This window comes from Nycticebus coucang, chromosome 5, assembly GCF_027406575.1.
Source record: "Nycticebus coucang isolate mNycCou1 chromosome 5, mNycCou1.pri, whole genome shotgun sequence".
Classification (NCBI taxonomy): Eukaryota; Metazoa; Chordata; class Mammalia; order Primates; family Lorisidae; genus Nycticebus; species Nycticebus coucang.
In genome coordinates, this window is record NC_069784.1 from 11,296,216 (window position 1) to 11,315,944 (window position 19,729).

The 19,729-nt window shown below is 37.1% G+C and overlaps 1 protein-coding gene and 1 non-coding gene across 2 annotated transcripts in view; one reads left to right on the forward strand and one right to left on the reverse strand.

The window, feature by feature from the left end:
* The window catches only part of ADGRL4 (adhesion G protein-coupled receptor L4), a 98,813-nt gene extending 80,730 nt beyond the window's left edge, over positions 1 to 18,083 (reverse strand). The window contains exons 1-2 of the mRNA XM_053592258.1: positions 17,973 to 18,083; positions 16,407 to 16,556 (exon numbers count right to left, since the gene is read on the reverse strand). Of these exons, the coding sequence (XP_053448233.1) occupies positions 16,407 to 16,556; positions 17,973 to 17,994 (172 nt within the window). The 5' untranslated portion in view covers positions 17,995 to 18,083. The remainder of the gene's footprint in view (positions 1 to 16,406; positions 16,557 to 17,972) is intronic.
* On the forward strand, positions 1,589 to 1,721 carry LOC128587062 (small nucleolar RNA SNORA11). The gene has a single exon (XR_008380488.1). It is a non-coding gene; the product is annotated as a small nucleolar RNA SNORA11 (small nucleolar RNA).
* Positions 18,084 to 19,729: the final 1,646 nt, after the last annotated feature.

Sequence of the window (19,729 nt, forward strand, 5' to 3'; positions counted from 1 at the left end):
TACTCAGAGTTACACACAAAAGTACAGCAACTTAAGGTTGGAACCTTCATCTGCGATCAACGACATGGACTCACCTAGATAAGGGAGCTGAAATATTTAGATAATCTCACTGCATGTTTTAAAAGTCATAACTCACAATTTTTGTGCCAAATATAATTGTTCTATTTATGTAACAATCAAATATTTGCTATATTAATACAAATTCTGTATAACATGCCCCACACAGTGGCATTGTCTCCTACAGCTCACTAACAAACTGTATAAATCTATTATAGCTCTAGATACTTGGTACCAACTTGATGTTAGATGGTTGATAAAACATGGGATAAAAAATTGTACCGCAGACAGGAAGTAGAAAACTATCTACATTTTTCAAATTATTTTCCCCACATTCTCCTAAACATGTAATCTTTTAGTTGATTTTAACACTGCTAAACAGAATGAAAGGATCATTCTTAGAATAAGAAATTAACACTTGCAAAAGATAAATTTATGTGTGTATACATATATATTCCCACACGTAAGACATTTTTGCAGACGGAAACATTTTCTTTGTTGTCTTTATTTTGGGAGTACCAAAATTTTCATAAAATGATTTAAAGTTTTAGAGAGAAAAAATATTTTATTTCTTTTCAGTTTTTTATGAGATCATGCCATTCATTTTAATAAAATTTAGAAATTAATATTAACACTATAAAATTTTTTTTACATAACACATTATAACAAAGTAAAGTCTTTTGCTTTGTACATATTAATGCAAAAAATGGTAAAATCCCATCTTAAATAGTTTACTGAAGATGAAGTTTGGGCTACTGGAAGGAGTGAGTGACAGATGTGAGGTAGGCATTATTAATAACACACAGACTAAAATTATTTTAATAATTAAACATGAACTGTCAAAGTCTTAATATGATTACACACAAAAAATTTCATTTTTTAAAGTGCCAGTGATTTCACACTTCCCAGGAATTTTGTGAAAATGGTACGCTTGATACATAAGACCCAGAACTAACAGTCACAGTGATTCCCGAGTCTCTCTGAACAGAAGGGCCAGGGTGTCTTAAAAATAGAAGACCATTACAAGACATTAGTGCCAATATTGCAAACAACTCTGGCTTATGACATATTGCATCTTAATTCATGAAAATGTACAAAAAAACAATAAATATTATAAGTTAGTGAAAATTCATTGTTGCAAAATTGATCACTCAAAATGAAATAGGAAAACAAAGATATTATGGATCAAAAAACATTAAGTTTTTTAAAAGAGCAAAGAGAAAACTTATTGTTCTTAATTCCCCCACTGTGAGCATTTCGTGTTTACTTCTAAACCTTTATGTTTTTAATCTTGCTTTGTAACTGAGTTTTTTACTTATCAACATTTCTCAAATGACTTTCCGTATCAATATAAAAAACTGTATCATTATTCTTAACGGTCCCCTCATATTCTGGGTAGACCATAAATTATTCAGTGGATCCTTGTATTTAGCTAGTCTAGTGTTTAGCTAGTCACTGGTTACCCTCAGCAAAGGAATAGACATCTTTGTGTGTGTATATACAATTGGTTCCCTTAGAATAAATTCTTGGAGAGGTGTGCTCAGAGCAGGGGGCCTGAAGAATGGCTGGCTCCTCTGTTTATAACACACCCAACCTGAATCTGGGGTCACTGTGATGAGAGGCACAAAATTTGTGGCCTCCCTACAAACAGATTTCCTACATGTGAAAAAGAAGAAGAAAATTATAAAATGTATGTGGTGGGTGTATGGGTGATCACTGTATAATTCTTTCAACTGTAATGTATGTTTGAAAAATTGCCTAATAAAATATTGGAAAATTAAAAAAAAAACATTAAGTTTATGATATGTACTTTGGTAATTTATGAAAAAAAATTTTTTTTTTTTGTAGAGACAGAGTCTCACTTTATGGCCCTCCGTAGAGTGCCGTGGCCTCACACAGCTCACAGCAACCTCCAACTCCTGGGCTTAAGCGATTCTCTTGCCTCAGCCTCCCGAGTAGCTGGGACTACAGGCGCCTGTCACAACGCCCGGCTATTTTTTGGTTGCAGTTTGGCCGGGGCTGGGCTTGAACCCGTCACCCTCGGTATATGGGGCCAGCACCCTACCGACAGAGCCACAAATTTTTTATATGGCTATAATAGATACTCTTTATTTACATCAAAATATTTGGAATGGAATTCTATCTAAGGTAATTCTTCCAAATCAGCCTTTTACAATGTGTAAAGTTCAACCAGATCCAAGTGCCTGATTCATGGTGACAGATATACCATTCACAATGTCTCAATAAATTCAGCACAGGTGAAGGTAAAGAACAATAAAAATGAGGCATTAAAGCATTTTGTACATCGGATCCAAGGCATTTTGGTAGTTTCTAAGGTTATAATCAAGAATAAGAAAAAGTTACACTGCTCAAAGAATAGTTACAGTTGGAATTCCCCAGTCACTATTCCCCAGTCAGACCCCATCAAAACTAACTCCAATATTATATATTAATACAAAAATAAAAAAAAATCCATTACTAGGATGAATCACTAGGAGAACATGAATAAACAATTAATTCATAACAGAAATAAAAGGTCTTGCAAAGAAAACGACATGTGAATTGAGTCTTACACAACAAGTCTCAGTTTATAATATTCCTTACAATGAAAGTGTCTAGCTTTTCCCCTGAACACACGCAATTGATCATCCTGTCTTATTTTGGGAGCCTAATGCAAAGGTATTTTGATCCCTGGCAATGAATATCATCCCCAGAATAGAGAAATTTTGCTTCTAGTCTCCTTCCCAGTTGAGAGGACTGTCCTTCTGATCAGTTCTGCTTTTTACCATTCTTGAATGTAACACTTACCAAAGTTCTTTTGGAATTGCAACACAAGGATAAATTCCATTATATAGCATTTTTGATTGTTAGTTACACCATAATTATAAAGTCATATGAATCACACCTCTCCCACCCTTAAATTGAATGTCCAATAGCATCTTATTCAAAGGGGAGATTCTCAATCCCATTGCATACGTGTGTAACAGTGACCGACTCTCACCAATAAGGGAGTAAGTATAAAAATCATGGTTCATTTTTAATGGTTCAAGTAACTTAAATATAGCACTTCTCTTGCTGATCATATTACATTTAATACTTACTTTTTAGCACTGTGATGCAGGAGGGCTTTCTGAAGATTGATCTAGAAATTCCTTCCAAGGGAGGAAGACACCAGAGAAAACAGGGAAAAATGGTTTCATTTATGTGTCAACCTGTATTGATTTACAGTACCTATCAGGTAATATTAGGAGATGAACTTTAAGGTCACATCCTGGATAAGCAAGAAAGAGCACCGTGATGTGTCAAGGTCACGAGTGGAGTACAAGGAGTAAATAAAAGCATCACCTGCATTGGTCATGCCGGCGCCAGAGGTCACGGTATGAAAAAACTGTGTCGTACAGTGGAAAGTACACAGAGCTTAGAAGCGAGAGACCCAAATTCATACCTGTTTCACTTTCATGTTTCCAAATGAGTCCGAAAATCAAGGAGATTGACTCATGGGGTAGTTGAACTGGAATTGACTACAGTTCAAATAAATGTGTTTCAATAACAGAATCCAAAAATAATTCAATCCGGGAGGGCCATTAATAAAAAGATACTAGTCCACTCTGCTCATTTGGGGGAAATCGAAGCTTGGTGACTCTTCAGGACACATCATTAGACTCTCAGCTAAACAGGGATAGAATAAACTTTACAAACCTGGAGACATTAGCACAAGAATATTAGAGTTTATTATCGGAGAATCTAGTTTCTGGGTCATGGGATAATAGAGGGTTTCAACGTTCAGGGCTGGGTCTCAGCTGTTGGGGTGTAAAGAAGTAAGAGAGGAATCCAGTAATGGGAACCTTGAGGATAAGACGTTGATCTATAAATTATTTTATTTTTAAGAGGACATAGCACAGGATTTAAGGTATATGTCCCTCTACTTTAGACTGGAAGTAGTCTCAGAAAAATGATAAAGTAAGTAGTGGTTAAATGAAGATAGGTGTAAAAAAGAGGAATAGAGGACAGGTAGAAACTTTTTCATAGTAGTTACCTGTAGTAGTCACCTGTGCAACTGGCTGCCTGGCAAGTGATCACCCCTCTCTGGTACAAATCACCCAAATGTCCTTTTGAAAACCATCTTCTCCCATTCTCTCTACAATGTGAGTAGGTTTTCATCCTAGGCTCAGCAAATGGAGTAGCATGATGTTACATCAGTCAATATAGTCCATTATGAACAAGATAATAATCAACTTGAGTGTATATATAAAAGTGACATATTGTGAAATACACTATACTCCTCTTTCACGGTAGGATATCAGTAGACATCCCTTACGTATAAACTGAGAAATGGAGGCACAGGCATATTTTGTAGAAGATAAAGGGTCATGACAGGTTTGTTTTAATTGAAGACTCAGGACTTCCTTAAGCTTTGGGAAATTACCCTATATCCTTTATTATTTCCTCTGCAACATCTTCCCAGAATGGGTTTTCAGTGAGATTTCTATCAATCGATCACAGGCCTTCCATGTTTGGTCCTCTGTTTCTCAGCTCTGTTTTCATATTTCCCATCTCTACTTTTTAGTGTTACAGTTTGGGAGGATTTTTTTTTTCAGCCTTCCTACTGTAAATAAACTCCTCAATTTGGGGCTAAAATTGGTCAGAAGATGAATGTATTTTATTGGAGGTGAAACATTAGTTTTTTTTGACAGGAGCAATCAAAAGTATTATCCAGTTTTAGGCATTATTCCAGTTGGCCTGTGTGGGAAGAAGGCAGAAAGGTGGCATCAATGTTTACTCTCAAGAATTTTTTGCAAGCAGATGACCAAGTTTTCTTAAGAGAATATATTCTTAGCCTTAACTGGAGGCAAACAGTAAATGGGGACTAATGGGCCCAATCTGTGTAGCCTTTGGTAAATAATGTATCAGCTAATCACATAGATTTTGCCTCCCTTTCTGGGCAGAGGATCGCACACTGCCACCACAAGGAAAAGCCACCATTTTGCTCTAGCCTTCCCTGTGTGCATAGAACTCATGGCACTGGGCTTGGCTTTGAGAATTCCACTCTCAGCTTGTGGACAGCTCATGAATCCCCCTTGGTTTTACCTCTTTTATTGTCAATTTACTAAGTTTGAAGGAGGTGGCTGAATACACAGGAATTAAACTCTTGTATATGATGTGCACATTTTATAAAGATTTTAAAGCATACACATAGTTTTAGCTATAGTGCATTCATTGCTAAATATCTTAAATATACACACCAGTTTATATATCAGAGAATCTAGTTTCTGGTGACGGGATAATATGAGGGTTTCAATTTTCAGGGCTGAGTCTTAGCTGTTGGGATATAAGGAAATAAGAGAGGAAGCCAGTAATGGGAACCTGGAGGATAAGATGTAGATCTAAAAATTATTTTATTTTTAAGATGACATATTACAGGATTTAAAGTATATGTTCCTCTACTTTAGACTAGGATTAGTCTCAGAAAAAGGATAAAGTAGTGGTTAAATGAAGATAGGTGTAAAAAAGAGGAACAAGAGGACGGGTGTACATTTTTTGATAATGTAGGGGAAAAGGCAGATGGGGGAAGGGTAAAACAAAAAGAATTCATTTTTATCTCAGTAAGATTCAGTCTCCTTATTTGCAGAACCACCCCCAGAGTAGTCTAAGGATCAAGTGAGGAAACTATTTAATATACTTTCTCTTGAAAATTACTTAATTTGTAAGTTGAGAATAATACTAGCCCTTACTTCAGAGTCGTATGGATTAAATTTATAAATTCATGTATCTAACTCACAGAGAGGAATAAAATCAACATGAATACAGTGCTCTCTTTTGTTGTTAAGCTCCAAATCTAAAACTTATTTATTGAAGCATTAAAGAGAATACATAAGGAATAAGAGAAATAATGGAAAAATAGATACACAACTGCATAATTTACTTGTAAAATAACCAGGGTTAGCTATGAAGTGTGCCGACACCCTATAAAACCGGGACTATAGGCAACTGACCTTCAGATAAAAGAAAATGTCACCAATTTTGCAGAACAAAGTTTGAAGTCTTAAAATATTGACAAGACACTGTAGTTATAATAAACAAAGTAGTTATTTGGAACTCACTTGAGTTTCTTTCGTGGTATTGGAAGTGTTAATGTTATTATTATTTCTTTGCTCTCCTTTCTACCAGTATTATACTTGAAAAGCAAAAGAGAATTAAAATGTATGAAAATCTACATTTAGAGAACAATTTTCATTTAGTTTTAATTTCCTAGCAGCACCAAAAGATACCAAAGAATGGGAATGCAAGATGGTATAATTGCCATATTCACTTTGCATGTAAAAAAAAAATACAAAAAAAATCAGTTCTGGAAAAAACAATATTTAATTTTTACTGTCATTGATGCCTTATCAACAGCACATATTGTATGACCCATATCTCTAGACATAGCTGTTGGTCCACCCACCTATCAATTTTATAAATGGATATTATAACCTTACAAATAAACCTAAAATGGTATCCTTCACTTAGAAAAAAAAATCAAGTTAATAATATTAATTCAGGTGGTATTTCTTGCTTCTTAAGTAAAAAATATACTGTAAGATGTCTTACATCAGATTGATTTAACACATATTTTTGTAACTTTTATTATTATTAAATCATAGCTGTGTACATTAATGCGATCATGGGGCACCATACACTGGTTTTATAGACTGTTTGACACATTTTCATCACACTGGTTAACATAGCCTTCCTGGCATTTTCTTAGTTATTGTGTTAAAACATTTACATTCTACATTTACTAGGTTTCACATATACCCTTGTAAGATGCACCACAGATGTGATCCCACCAATCATCCTCGAGAGAGAGAGTCTCACATTGTCACCTTTGGTAGAGTGTTGTGGCGTCACAGCTCATAGCAACCTCAGACTCATGGGCTCAAGTGGTTCTCTTGCCTCAGCCTCCTGAGTAGCTGGGACTACAGGCATTCACCAAAATGCCTAGCTATTTTTAGAGATGGGGTCTCACTCTTGCTCAGGCTGGTCTTAAACCTGTGAGGTTGGGCAATCCACCTGCCTTGGCCTCCCAGAGTGCTCAGGCATGAGCCACTATGCCTGGCTTGAACAATTTTTTGATTCCTCAAATTAGAACTCAGACGGTATGTGTTACTTACATTTTTACTATTTGTACTATTTCACTTTCATTCTCATTGCTATTAGTCACTTGAAAGTACTTTTCTGGTCTAAATATTGAACAAATCCATCTAGATAATACTGATTAAAAATGATTAAAAATAAATGAGGCTTCTATGTGATGAAAAATTTTCATAATATTTTATTATAGGTTTCTTGGGAAAATCCAAAATCATATAGTCATATTAAACCCTTCTTTAAGATCTCAAGATATTTCTTAATTTGTATCTCATTAATTCTTATAATTGTCTTGTGAGATAAACATGAAAGAAAATGATTTAGAAAAATGATTCCTGAATCTTAGTCCACAAACCTGACAGTAACAAATCAGACAGAGAAGTTTTGGCTTTAAAACTGCAGAAATGGTCAGCAGAACTCAAATGACACAAGCTTTTTTTTCTCCTTTTCAAAATAAAATATTTTTTTTTTTAGAATAGTTCATTGTTTTATCTTTCTCTTGGAATATATATATGAAATCTGTAATCTTATGGAGTGGATATTGTTGCGAAAGGTCCACCTAATTAACGTGGTATATTTTGTTCTGTTGTGAACAAAGGAACAAAGGAAAAAGACTTCTGAAAGTAGCAAAGGTATTTTATGTATTTGGATAAAGTTCACAGATAATCGCGATCCAGAAATGGGGGTGAATTTAGGCTATCATTTTGTAAAGTGTTTATATTTTTTTCTTTTGTTTTATTTTTTAAAATTTGAATATTTATAAAAGTGAAAAATACTCTAAGTTAAAAAATACTATAAGGCAAAGGTAAATGATAAGCTAGGAAAAAGATCACAATGTGTTTGATAGCCAGAGTTATTAAAAAGTCAAATTTGTAAGAAAATTGAATACATCAAGGGAAAACGTATAGATCAAACAATGTAAAAGAAGTTCCATTTTTAATTATGAAAATGAGGAGAAATTATACCCAGTGCTGGTTGGCACGCATGGAGACGCTGGTGATGGAAGCAAGTACTATATTGGTTTAGTTTTTTGGAGAGCAATTTGAAAATATTAGTATGCACCAAAGGACTTAAAAGTTTCCATGAAATTTCTACATGTGGACATTCCAGATCTAGAAATCTCTAAGACACAGAAATAATTCAATATAGCATTATTGAAAAAGAAAAAACTGGTTAAACTGGTAACCAACCAAATTCCCAGCATAAGGGTGATACTTAAAAAAGCTAGCTTTTTGATGGAATATCTTCTCCTTTTTTTTTTAATCGTTGGGGATTCATTGATGGTAGAAGAAACTAGGTTACAATACAAAAAAAATCAGAAGGAAACATAAACCTGCCTTTAAACCTGTGGTTCTCAACCTTCCTACTGCCGTGGCCGTTTAATAGTTTCTGTGGGTCGCGACCCACAGGTCGAGAACCGCTGGTTTAAACAAATTTGATACACAACTCTCTCAAAGAACATCAAAGTTCACACTTTTTCAAGTTTGCCACAGTACTCATTTACCTAAGAAATTTCTCTGATGTATATAAAAAGACTTTTTTTTTTTTTACAAAAACCCATTTGCTTTCCCTTAAGAATTTTAATAACATATCTTCTATGTGAACAACGATGTATACATAATATTATTGAGATGTACAAAAATAATTCTCCAAATAGTCCTTAAATATTACCTAAAAATCAGGAGCCACCTCCTTCTGAGCATTGTCATTAAGAAGGAAAGGAAGGAAGCGGGGAAGGGAGGGAGGGAAAAAATGAGAGAGGGAAAAAATGAGAGAATGAAAAAATCCTGGCCCAGATTCTACTCAAGTCTTCACTTCTAAATTTGGAAACCTCAAAGATAACATGAGCATAAAAGAACAAGGAAAGTGTTAGATGAACTACCAGAGAGAGCTGATAATGCCTGATTAAGAATTGAACACAAGTATTTAAAGGACACAAATATTCAAAGCATATTCACTTGAAACCTTAGACAAAAAAACCCCCAAACTATTTAGAAGCTGCTGTGAAAAATAGTGTCTCTAGAGCAGCGGTTCTCAAACTGTGGGTTGCAACCCACGGGAACTGAATTAAAGGGTCACAGCACTAGGAAGATTGAGAACCACTGCTCTAGATGGAATTGAAGCAGGGAGTTTTGATCCACTTTACTTTCTGGGTACGTAACTCACACAAGATACATATCTATACAATTTAAAGGTGATTCGTGAACTTCGACTTCCCTTGCTTGCATAGTACACTGCCTCAGAGGATAAATAGACCAACTCTGGTCAGCAGACTATTTAATTCACCAGAATATGGTAAAGCTAAGCTGATGGACCACCTTTTCTGGTAATCAAATTATACCGTTGTTATGCTACGTATTTAAAGGTATTGTTTATGAAAACTTCAAGTAGGAAAGGGATAGAATGAATATTGCAATTGCTTAAATAAGTAAAAGATTTTGTCTCATTCTTTTTTATAGGTAATTATAATGTTTTATCATACATAAAATGCTTGGTCTGTTCCTCAAAATGCACTAATTTTCATGACCTTTTTTCTTCTTTGTAATGGATATTTTATAAAACATTTGCATTAATAATTGAATCACGAATATATATCCAAATAAGCTGGATTATACCCAAGAATTGTTTCAACAATGCATCATGTTTACCTTTGTTATTTTTAGAGGTAGAAAAAGTAAGAGTTTTCTTTGGATATAGATTCTTGAAGAAGAGATAATGTTTATAAAATGAATGCCCGAGAATAATTTACCTATCCTTAAATAAATGATAGAGCGTCCGCGTCCAAATGAGAATAACTTGAATGTCGATACATTTATTCCAGTGATCATGCTATTAGTCAAAGCCTCTCATAAGTTTTCAAATTGTCTTTATGCTTCTCATGCAAAATGTTTTCTACATGTGTTCTAATATTACTTTATAACCACACATCATTTTTTTGAAAAACCATTATGGTCACTAATCATTCCCTTTATCCATGAGATTTGGAAAAAAGTTTCTCTTAGCTATTTCTGAAAATTCAATCCACTCTTAAAATTTCACTGCCACTGAGGACAGGAAAATACACATTTTATACACACACACACACACACACACACACTGGGATTCTAAAGTAAGAGTGCTAATACATTTGTGAATACTGGCTGCATTATTATGATAATTGGACACCCTGACAATTACATGTAACTAAGAAGCGGGTAATACTTGTTAGCACCTTGACTCTGGCATGCAGGTTTTTAAAATTCATTGACAGTATTTATAGTCACACCTTACAGAGTTCAAATGGCATATATGTCTCTACCTATATCCATATCTGTTATAGTTAAATGGGAAATATTGGAATGTGATGCAAAGAACAGTTAGTGGTTTTTCTGTTTACATCTGTATATGGAAATGATTACCTAATTAAATATTCAAAAGTGAAGTCACTTATAGGACATAGTTCAGACAATATAGCTAATTGTGTTAACTGACAGGCATACACACGTCTCTCTCACACACACGACATTTGTACGCTTTCTATCTGCTCTGATGACAGATGGTTTGCCCATTTTGATGAGCAGCCTCTTTTTTTTTTTTTTTTAACTAAAGAACAAAGTATAATGGAAGCAATCACATGTCTTCAGCACTTAGTCTATACCAGGCAGAATCATGTTAGAGGATTATTTTAATTAATCCTTCTTCCACATTCTGAATTCACAGGTTGTTTCTTTTTCCTAATTCTTAGAAGTCTGTTGTGAAATTGTTTCTTCTGCCTTTACCAGTACTATATTGCTCTCTAGTTCGTTATAACATCTTTACAGTTGAGTTCTATTACACAAGCACATGGATGGTTATTCAAGACTGATTTGAAACACTGTGTTTTAAATATAGGCTGTCACGCTGAGCACGGGCACCGAGGCATCATCATTTTTCTTGTGATCCATCGTAACAGTCATGGTCCAAGCTATGAAAGGATTTTTATGCATGTATGCAAGCCATCAACTACATCCTTCCCCATCCTTCCAATCCTCAACTGGGTCAAGTGTTTTGCTTTTACTCTTACTGTGTGAACCTCCTCTGGTCACAGCTCCACTTGATGAGTTTATCTGAGAGTAGGAAACTGCCCAGTCACCCATCTCACCCCCATGCATGCAGGGACCTACTTTAACCCCTGCCTCTCACTTCTCATAGCTGTTTATCCCAACTCAAGCAAAATCTAGTTTTAGATGTACACAAAGATTCAACATCATTCCCGCTTTTCCTCCTTATTTTCTTTTAACACTTTCCTGATTACCTGGGGAAGTAGAGATCTCTCACTCCCTACCTACATTGATGACAATTGTGTGCCAAAGGGCCACCATAAATGTGCTGAGAAGCATAAAGAATACCAGTATATCTTTCAAAACTAAATCTAGTTTAGGTTAACTATTATCCACAATTTTAAATGTACCCTAAACTTTCCATAAGAACTTCACAACCTTTCCCCAAATACCCTCAAACATCAGCATAAAACACATAAGCCAATGAATTCACATTAATATCTCAATGAAATGATTAAAAATATTAATTTCCTATTAAAATATAACTATTCAACCAATTTTATGTGGAAGACCATACTATCCCAATTATGCCAAGTGACAACAACCAAAGGAAACAGACAACCCACACAATGGGAAAGGATATTTGCATATTTTGAATCAGACAAAAGCTTGATAACTAGGATCTATAGAGAACTCAAATTAATCCACATGAAAAAAGCCAACAATCCCATATATCAATGGGCAAGAGACATGACTAGAACCATCTCTAAAGAAGACAGACATATGGCTAGTAAACATGAAAAAATGCTCATCATCACTAATTATTAGAGAAAAGCAAATCAAAACCACCCTGAGATATCATCTAACCCCAGCGAGAATGGCCCACATCACAAAATCTCAAAACTGCAGATGCTGGTGTGGATGTGGAGAGAAGGGAACACTTTAATATGGCCGGTGGGACTGCAAACTAATACAATGTTTTTGGAAGGAAGTATGGAGAACCCTCAAAGAACTCAAGCTAGACCTCCCATTTGATCTTGCAATCCCATTATTCGGCATCTACCCAGAAGGAAAAAAATTCTTTTACCACAAGGACACATGACTAGACTGTTTACCACAGATCAATTTACAATCGCCAAAATGTGGAAACAGCTTAAATGCCCACCAACCCAGGAATGGATTAACAAGCTGTAATATATGTATACCATGGAATACTATTCAGCCATTAAAAAAAATGGAGACTTTACATCCTTCGTATTAACCTGGATGGAAGTGGAAGACATTATTCTTAGTAAAGCATCACAAGAATGGAGAAGCATGAATCCTATGTACTCAATTTTGACATGAGGACAATTAATGACCTAGTACACACTGATTGGCAGGGGAAGGGGAGAGCAGAGAGAGAGAAGGAGGGGGGTGGGTGGGAAAAGGATGGGCAGAGAGGGAAGAAGGGAGGGGTATGGGGGTCTCAGTGAGTGACACACTTTTTGTGGGCAAGACATAAGACACAAGTATAAGAGGGACTTTACCTAACAAAGGCAATCAGTGTAACCTAGTTTCTTGTGCCCTCGATGAATCCCCAACAATAAAAAAGAAGAAAAGAAATAGGCTGACATTCATGGTAATTTTGAAAAGACTGAGATCCCAAGGTTTGATTCCTAGCTTTATCACTTGTCTTGGGACACAGGGCAACTCACTTGCTGTTCCAGAGTCCTATTTCTCTGACTTGCCCAAGGCTGTAGCACGGAGTTAAACAGAAGCTAGCTACCACAAGTGCCTGTAAATAAAGAACAGAACCTGGCCTATTTAAAGCTCGATATGAAAATTGAAGATGGACTAGGATGAAGCAGTCTAAACTATAATTCACTGCACAAATATGAAGTACTACTGTTTTTATAGTTTGAGTGAAATAGCCTTTGAATGGCAGACTGTTGCTAATTCATTCTTACTCTGCCTCACAGAGTCATCGTCCTAACACACAGTATATGATGTATCTCAGCTACTTAAGACTTGCCAATGGCTCTTCTTTGATTAATGTTCATCCCCTTAACATTCTCACCCCTTAACTAAGATGCTCTGTGATATATGAGGGCTGTCTATAAAGTATCCAGTCATATATGTCTCTATTTTTCATATTATATGGCTGGATACTTTCTCAATAGCTCTGTATAAACTTGGCATTAAATATGTGCAGCTCGTTAAAAGAATACCCCACACGCTCAACTTCTAGGCCTTTGTTACCTCTGATTCCTTTGGCCTGCCTTGACTTTGGCACTTCATAAATCTTGATAAATCTGATTTATTCTTCAATTCACAGCTTAAATGCTACTTCCATTTGGAAAACTTCTCTGCAATCAGCAAAACATCTCAAAACATATCTATCTATACCTTTATAACATTGCACTATAATCATTAATACAGTCCTCTAACAGTTCCACTGCGTACACTGGAAGTCAAGGCCAATGTCTTACTTATGATTTCATCCCAGGGGCACAGCAGTACCTGTTAAGCAGAAGCCTTGTGGTGGAACATGTTGATCAAGAATGCAGGCTGTGAAATCAGCTCGACTTAGGTTCAGATCTTGGCTCCACTACTTTGTGGGCAGTTCACTTACCCTTTTTAAGAATATATTGCTTCATATATAAAATGGAAATAACAAAAAGTTATCCTAATTAATATCTTAGTACACAGTAGATATCAGTTCTTCTAATGATGGTGATGATAATGAATCTGCTTAATAAATATTTGTTCAATAAAAAGAGGATTAAATGAAATATTTTCACTTCAATTAAAACTTATTTCTAGGAACCATGTAATATCAGTTCCAAATGCCTTCTTCAAAATTAGCTTTGTAGTACCTTTAGTGAGGTCGGGTTGTGTGTTTATTTGGTGTCTCTGAGAGGGCTAAATTTTATGATGGTAATGGGGTGACAGAGATGGTGCTACAAAGAAAACAACTTCTATTCCTCCAGAGGGAAGCATTTTCTTTTTTTTTTTTTTGTAGAGACAGAGTTTCACTTTATTGCCCTCGGTAGGGTGCCATGGCGTCACACAGCTCACAGCAACCTCCAACTCCTGGGCTTAGGCGATTCTCCTGCCTCAGCCTCCCGAGTAGCTGGGACTACAGGCGCCTGCCACAACGCCCGGCTATTTTTTTGTTGCAGTTTGGCCGGGGCTGGGTTTGAACCCCCCACCCTCGGTATGTGGGGCCGGCGACCTGCTCACTGAGCCACAGGCACCGCCCGAGAGGGAAGCATTTTCAATAGCCGAACTCCTGTCTGCTCATGTCTTACGGATCTAATACCAGTCAGGAAAGATGGGGAATCTCTTTGGAGATGAAAAAGCCAAGAAGAGCCTTCAAATTCAAAATACAATCTAGACTATTCAGCAGTTGGGGATGTAATGTTTTAAATTTAATTCTAAACAGCATATCAGTTTATCTACTAAAATAAATGTCAAAAAATCTATCAGTGAATTAATGAAAGTTGAAAAAGGTGAGAAACACTATTATCAAGAGAACATTACAGCCCTCAGATAATAAATATTAAATGAATATGTAACTTTCTTTAAATAGAAAGGATTTTAAGTTTCACATGAACTTAAAAAAAATTCCCATTACCAATTGTATTTTGTATAAAAAGATGTCACAGTCCAAAATGTCTTGAATTTTTTTTTTTCTGTTCTTTAGCTAACTATTGAGTTAAGTGGCTTGAGGGAGGGGGAGGAGAGACCCACTATATGGAATAATAGAAGGTAAAGTTTTAAAAGAAATCATTAAAAACATGAATATTAGCCTGTTGGTTGCTGAAGGTCCAAATAGTGAAAAATTATTGATGTTACTGCAGATAATCATGACAGTTGAAAGATATCTAAATAACAAACAGGGAATGGTGCTTATGAAGTACTATAGTGCAATTTATAATGATTATTGGGAAGGCACACTAATTTGTGAGATGTAATATTCTGAGGGTCACTCAACTTTCCACTCGCCGTAATGCCATTAAATTAAATACACAATAAAAATCTATGATTATTTATGGAAAGAATTTTGTAGTGCTTCTAAAATACTATATTATGAATTCTGGCTGTACGTACAAGCAGAAATGCCTGATCTAATGCACCATTAAGCAAACCGCAGCCTTGCTGTACATTTTTTAAACATTAAACTAATTATGATGAGGTTTGATCTTAAATACTGCATATTTAATCTTTTAAAGAGCCTATCAAATTGAATCACGCCATACAATTTGTTTATGCTGTAAGTAAACACATGCAATATTAACAATGTAACACTCCTGGCTTAATTAGAAAAAGTTCAGGTTTTCTTAAATACATTTAGGAGTATAATACACGTATCACAAAGCTCTAATTTTAACTTGCCATTTAATTACATTTTAAAACTAATTTCTGTGACTTGGAACTATTTTTTTTCTTTGCTTTCTCCTATGCAGAAGTTTGATCTATCAACCCCGTTACAACTAGCGTCTGCTGAAAATAAAAAAAAAAAAAGAATAAAGAAAGATTGAGCGAGACTGGAGGGGGAAGGGAATAATGACAGTGGAAGACAAGACCACAAACAAGAAATCACTTAAATGTGATCATTAGATGGTGTTCTGGTTATCGATCAAGTCAATGGGCTAAACTGTACCCTAGAAGGATCCTTCTAGCATTCTCTCTCTGGGCATAAAGTTCCATAAATGGAATTTACTGTTTCAGAAAAGAATGTCTTTTCAAAATTCTCTTACTTTCTTTCTCAATTTTCTACACCCAAGTTATGCATGAGAAAACTTTCCGATCTTTTAATACCATCCTCACATTTAGGCAGTTGAGTACCACAGAGAGTTTACAAGGGCAGTATGTAGCAAGACAGCCTGAAGCCTGAATTATTCAACTGCGTTTTTTTGCGATCAAAGCTATTGACTCTGCCCTCTGAACCTGGGTTTTCCAGCTTAAATTAAAGGGCAAAATTTAATATGCCCACCAAATATAAGATACAGATGACATCACTAAAAATCAGTAATCATGTAAAAATTATAATATGAAAAGTTCAAATTTTTGAGTCACTTCCTTAGGCTTTTAAAAAACAGTATGAAATCAAACAGTATAACATAAAACAAGTTAGTGTCTGGCGGACAGAAAAGCAATCACATCTGATTAGATCCTTACAATAATCCAAAAGAAGTAATAAAGACTGTTTACCTTCGCAAACTGTGACACCATTTCCTGAAAATCCCATGTTGCAGTAGCAGCCTTCCTTTCCATTACGAATTTCACATTTTGCATTTGGGAGACAAGGTGCCTTGGTGCAATTTTGAGCGTAGAAACAATTCAACAAAGTGGAGAAACCCACTGCATAAAATAGAGAAATATACTTTCTTCAAAAAGAGAAAGAAACACCTCCCTGCCTTGTGGAGTTAGCGTACAATCCCATCCGGTCCTCTTTCCTTTCTTTCCACTTTGCTAAATGGATTATGAAATTTCCCAAAGGAGTATTTACCTAAATAACAGTACAAAGGCAAGTATGCTAGAAGATTAAGGGTTCATTTTTTTCCAGTTTCAACCTTTGTCGGGTAAATCTCAACAAAGCTAAACTGTAATAAACAACTCCGCTTTTGTAATAAAATGTGCTTTCCCAGATCAGTGTGCTAACCTGCTTCAGAAGCGCCCTTCATCCCCAGGTGAGATACTTTTAGAGGTAACTGCCTGATTGTAAAGCGGTTTCCCTGTCTGGGAGTCATTTGGTGCAGAAATGCAGGTAAATTGAGTATTTGGGTCTTTTGAATTCAAATCTGTGTTATTTAAGGTGACATCTTACCATGTAGGTGGATAAATGCAATTACTGTTTTTTTTTTTTTAACTCCTGTATTGTAGGGATGGTTTTCACTTCTACCTTTTTCCTAATGACATTTATTTTACTTGTATTTCATCAGGAGAAATTTTAAAATAACAATAACCAACCCCAACCCCTAAAAACTCCACATGCTGGTCAAAAATTCAGCTTCGAAAAGTGGAAATACACATGGATGTGACCAACAACAAAAAAACGACACACAGAACAAAACTTTTTATTCCAGAGTTATTGAAAATAAAACTGTAAATGGCATTTTGTGGACTGATAGGAAAAGATAAGGAAAGGCTCAGGCCTGTTGCTCCAGGCCTCCTCGAAGGAAATTTGAGGGCCAACCACAGCGCTGAATCCCGCGAGCTGTTATTCTGGAAAGTCGTCCAGGACGGTGTTCAGAGCTGGTACCAAAAGATTCTTAAATATTTGATTCTCACTCCTAGCGTGACAAGGGTTTTAATTCATAGACTGTCTAAACCAAAATGATTTCACTTTCAGAGGTGTGATTTATTATCTTTCTGCACAGCGACATCAAAATGCCATTTTAAATGACCCTGAGCCTGGGCTGGCCAGTGGCCTGAATGCCAAGAAGCCTCCACAGGTGTTCAGGTCTTTAATGTCCTGGATTTCTCAAGTGTCCTGGGGTGCGGGGGAGAGTTCACAGTCTGAGACTTGACGGACTTTGGGGTCTTTTTGAAGAGAAATAATAAGGCTGATGCCCCCCCTCCCCCCGGGGCCCTGGATGTCCCACTGCAGGGTCCCACGGCCCGGGGGGAGACGTCCTGAGAAGTTCTGCGTCACAGCAGCCGCTTGCGCCCTGGGCTTTATCGAGTAAAAACAGTAACAAGAAAGGAACACACTGTGCCTGCGGGGGACCCGCCCGCCAACAGCCGCAGGGACAGGGGACCCTGCGGAGCACTCACCTACGAGCGACAGGAGTGTCATTGGCGGCGGCCGCGGGAGTGGCGGAGCAGCGGTGGCGGAGCGCGGCCCGTGTGCGGCCAGACGGCGGTGGGACGCGGCTGGGCGGGTGCGCGGGGTCCCGGCTCCGTCCCCTGTGACGCGCCCGCTTCCTCCGGACACTCCCGGCCTCTGGTGTGCGCTGCAGGGCCCGGGTGTGCTGGCCACGCCCGGCCTCCATCTCCTTTCCCCTCTCCGCTTGGGCTCGGTCCCCTGGCCGCTGAGCGCACCCCCACCCAGGGCACCTCTGCAGACCCTCTGGCGGGGGTCATTTTGGCCCCAGGCACAGCTTGCCAGGGGCCACCCTCGAAGTCAGCGCTTAAAAGCCAAAGCTCTCCAGAGACCCTTGGAAGGTCCGTCCTAAGAAAGCGTCCAGAACCCGATGGGTTTTAGGAGTCTTCTCTGCCATTCAATTCCAGGGCACAGCCTTTTAAAAAATTCACTAGTAAATGAACCTAAAGAACAAGGGACTCAGAGGAAGCCCGCCGATCTGGGTCCACCACGCAAGTGGCCATGCCCGTACTCGGGACTTGGTACTGTCCTAACTGCTGTGGCTGCGAACTCCAGGGCGTAAAATGAGGATATACTCTGTTTTGCCTATAGGTTAGCATTGTGCGGCTATGTTCAACTTAATTTCCAGTAAAACCCACCCATGCCCTTCCTTCTGTCCCCAGAACAACTTTTCATCACATACTGGCTTTCCTTTTTCATATTAATATGATTTAACCGTGAATCATATCATTCAGGTTGGAATATGAAAACAATTCTTGTTTAAAAAAATTACAAATCATCGGGGAAAACTGATGTATACTGAAGGAAAACAGATCATCAGCTGCCCAAAGTTGGAATGGGGTTGGAGGATTGAGTGCAGAAAGGGACAAGAAAAGTTTGGAGACAGTGGTAATAGTCTGTCTCTCAATGAGGACGGTGGTCACATGAGTACAGGCATTTGTCATAACTCATCAAACTGTATTCCTAACATTGCCACATTTGATCGTAAGTGAAATAAATTGTATATAAGTTTAAGTAAAATGGATCTAAGAAAAAGAAATGCTTAATGTTTGTACCATCCAAACAAGCCGTTTTGCCTCTAAATCATTGGGTATACACTTTTGTGGCCTTCCATTTCTATCCTGTTTGCTTTAACACATGATGAGTGCAAACCCATTTTGTAGAGATGGAATCTCAGAAAGACCAACAGCCGTGACCCATGGAATCCAGAGAACTTACCAATAATTGGGGCAACAACTAAAACTAGTCACAATGACACAAATCACAAAGTTACATCTATAAGTCACTTTAAGTACTTACATATGTGTAAGTCGCTACCTGTACCCTGGACACAAGTCAGCTGTGTCCATGTGCTGATAGTGTATTCCTAGACCCCGTCTAGCTTAACTTAAAGCGGAAGGAAATTTCCTGAGGGTAGAATCGCAATAGAGGAGGGGAGTGAAGAGCAGAGGGGTTGTGTGTCTTGCCCAAATGCACAGCTAGTCTAAGTGACAAGCCTGGATTCAATCTCAGGTTAGTAGCTCTCAATCCCTGCTCTCCATTACCCTGCTAAATCCTTGTGACATCACCCACAGTGTTGCAAGAAGAAGTCATCAGATACTTCTATTCAGGAAGTCTGAAAAAGCTACATTTAAGCTCTAAATGCCACAAAGAGAAGTTTTAGAGTAGTCTGTTGATAATTGTTTTTTTCTTTTAAAGATATTTCTCT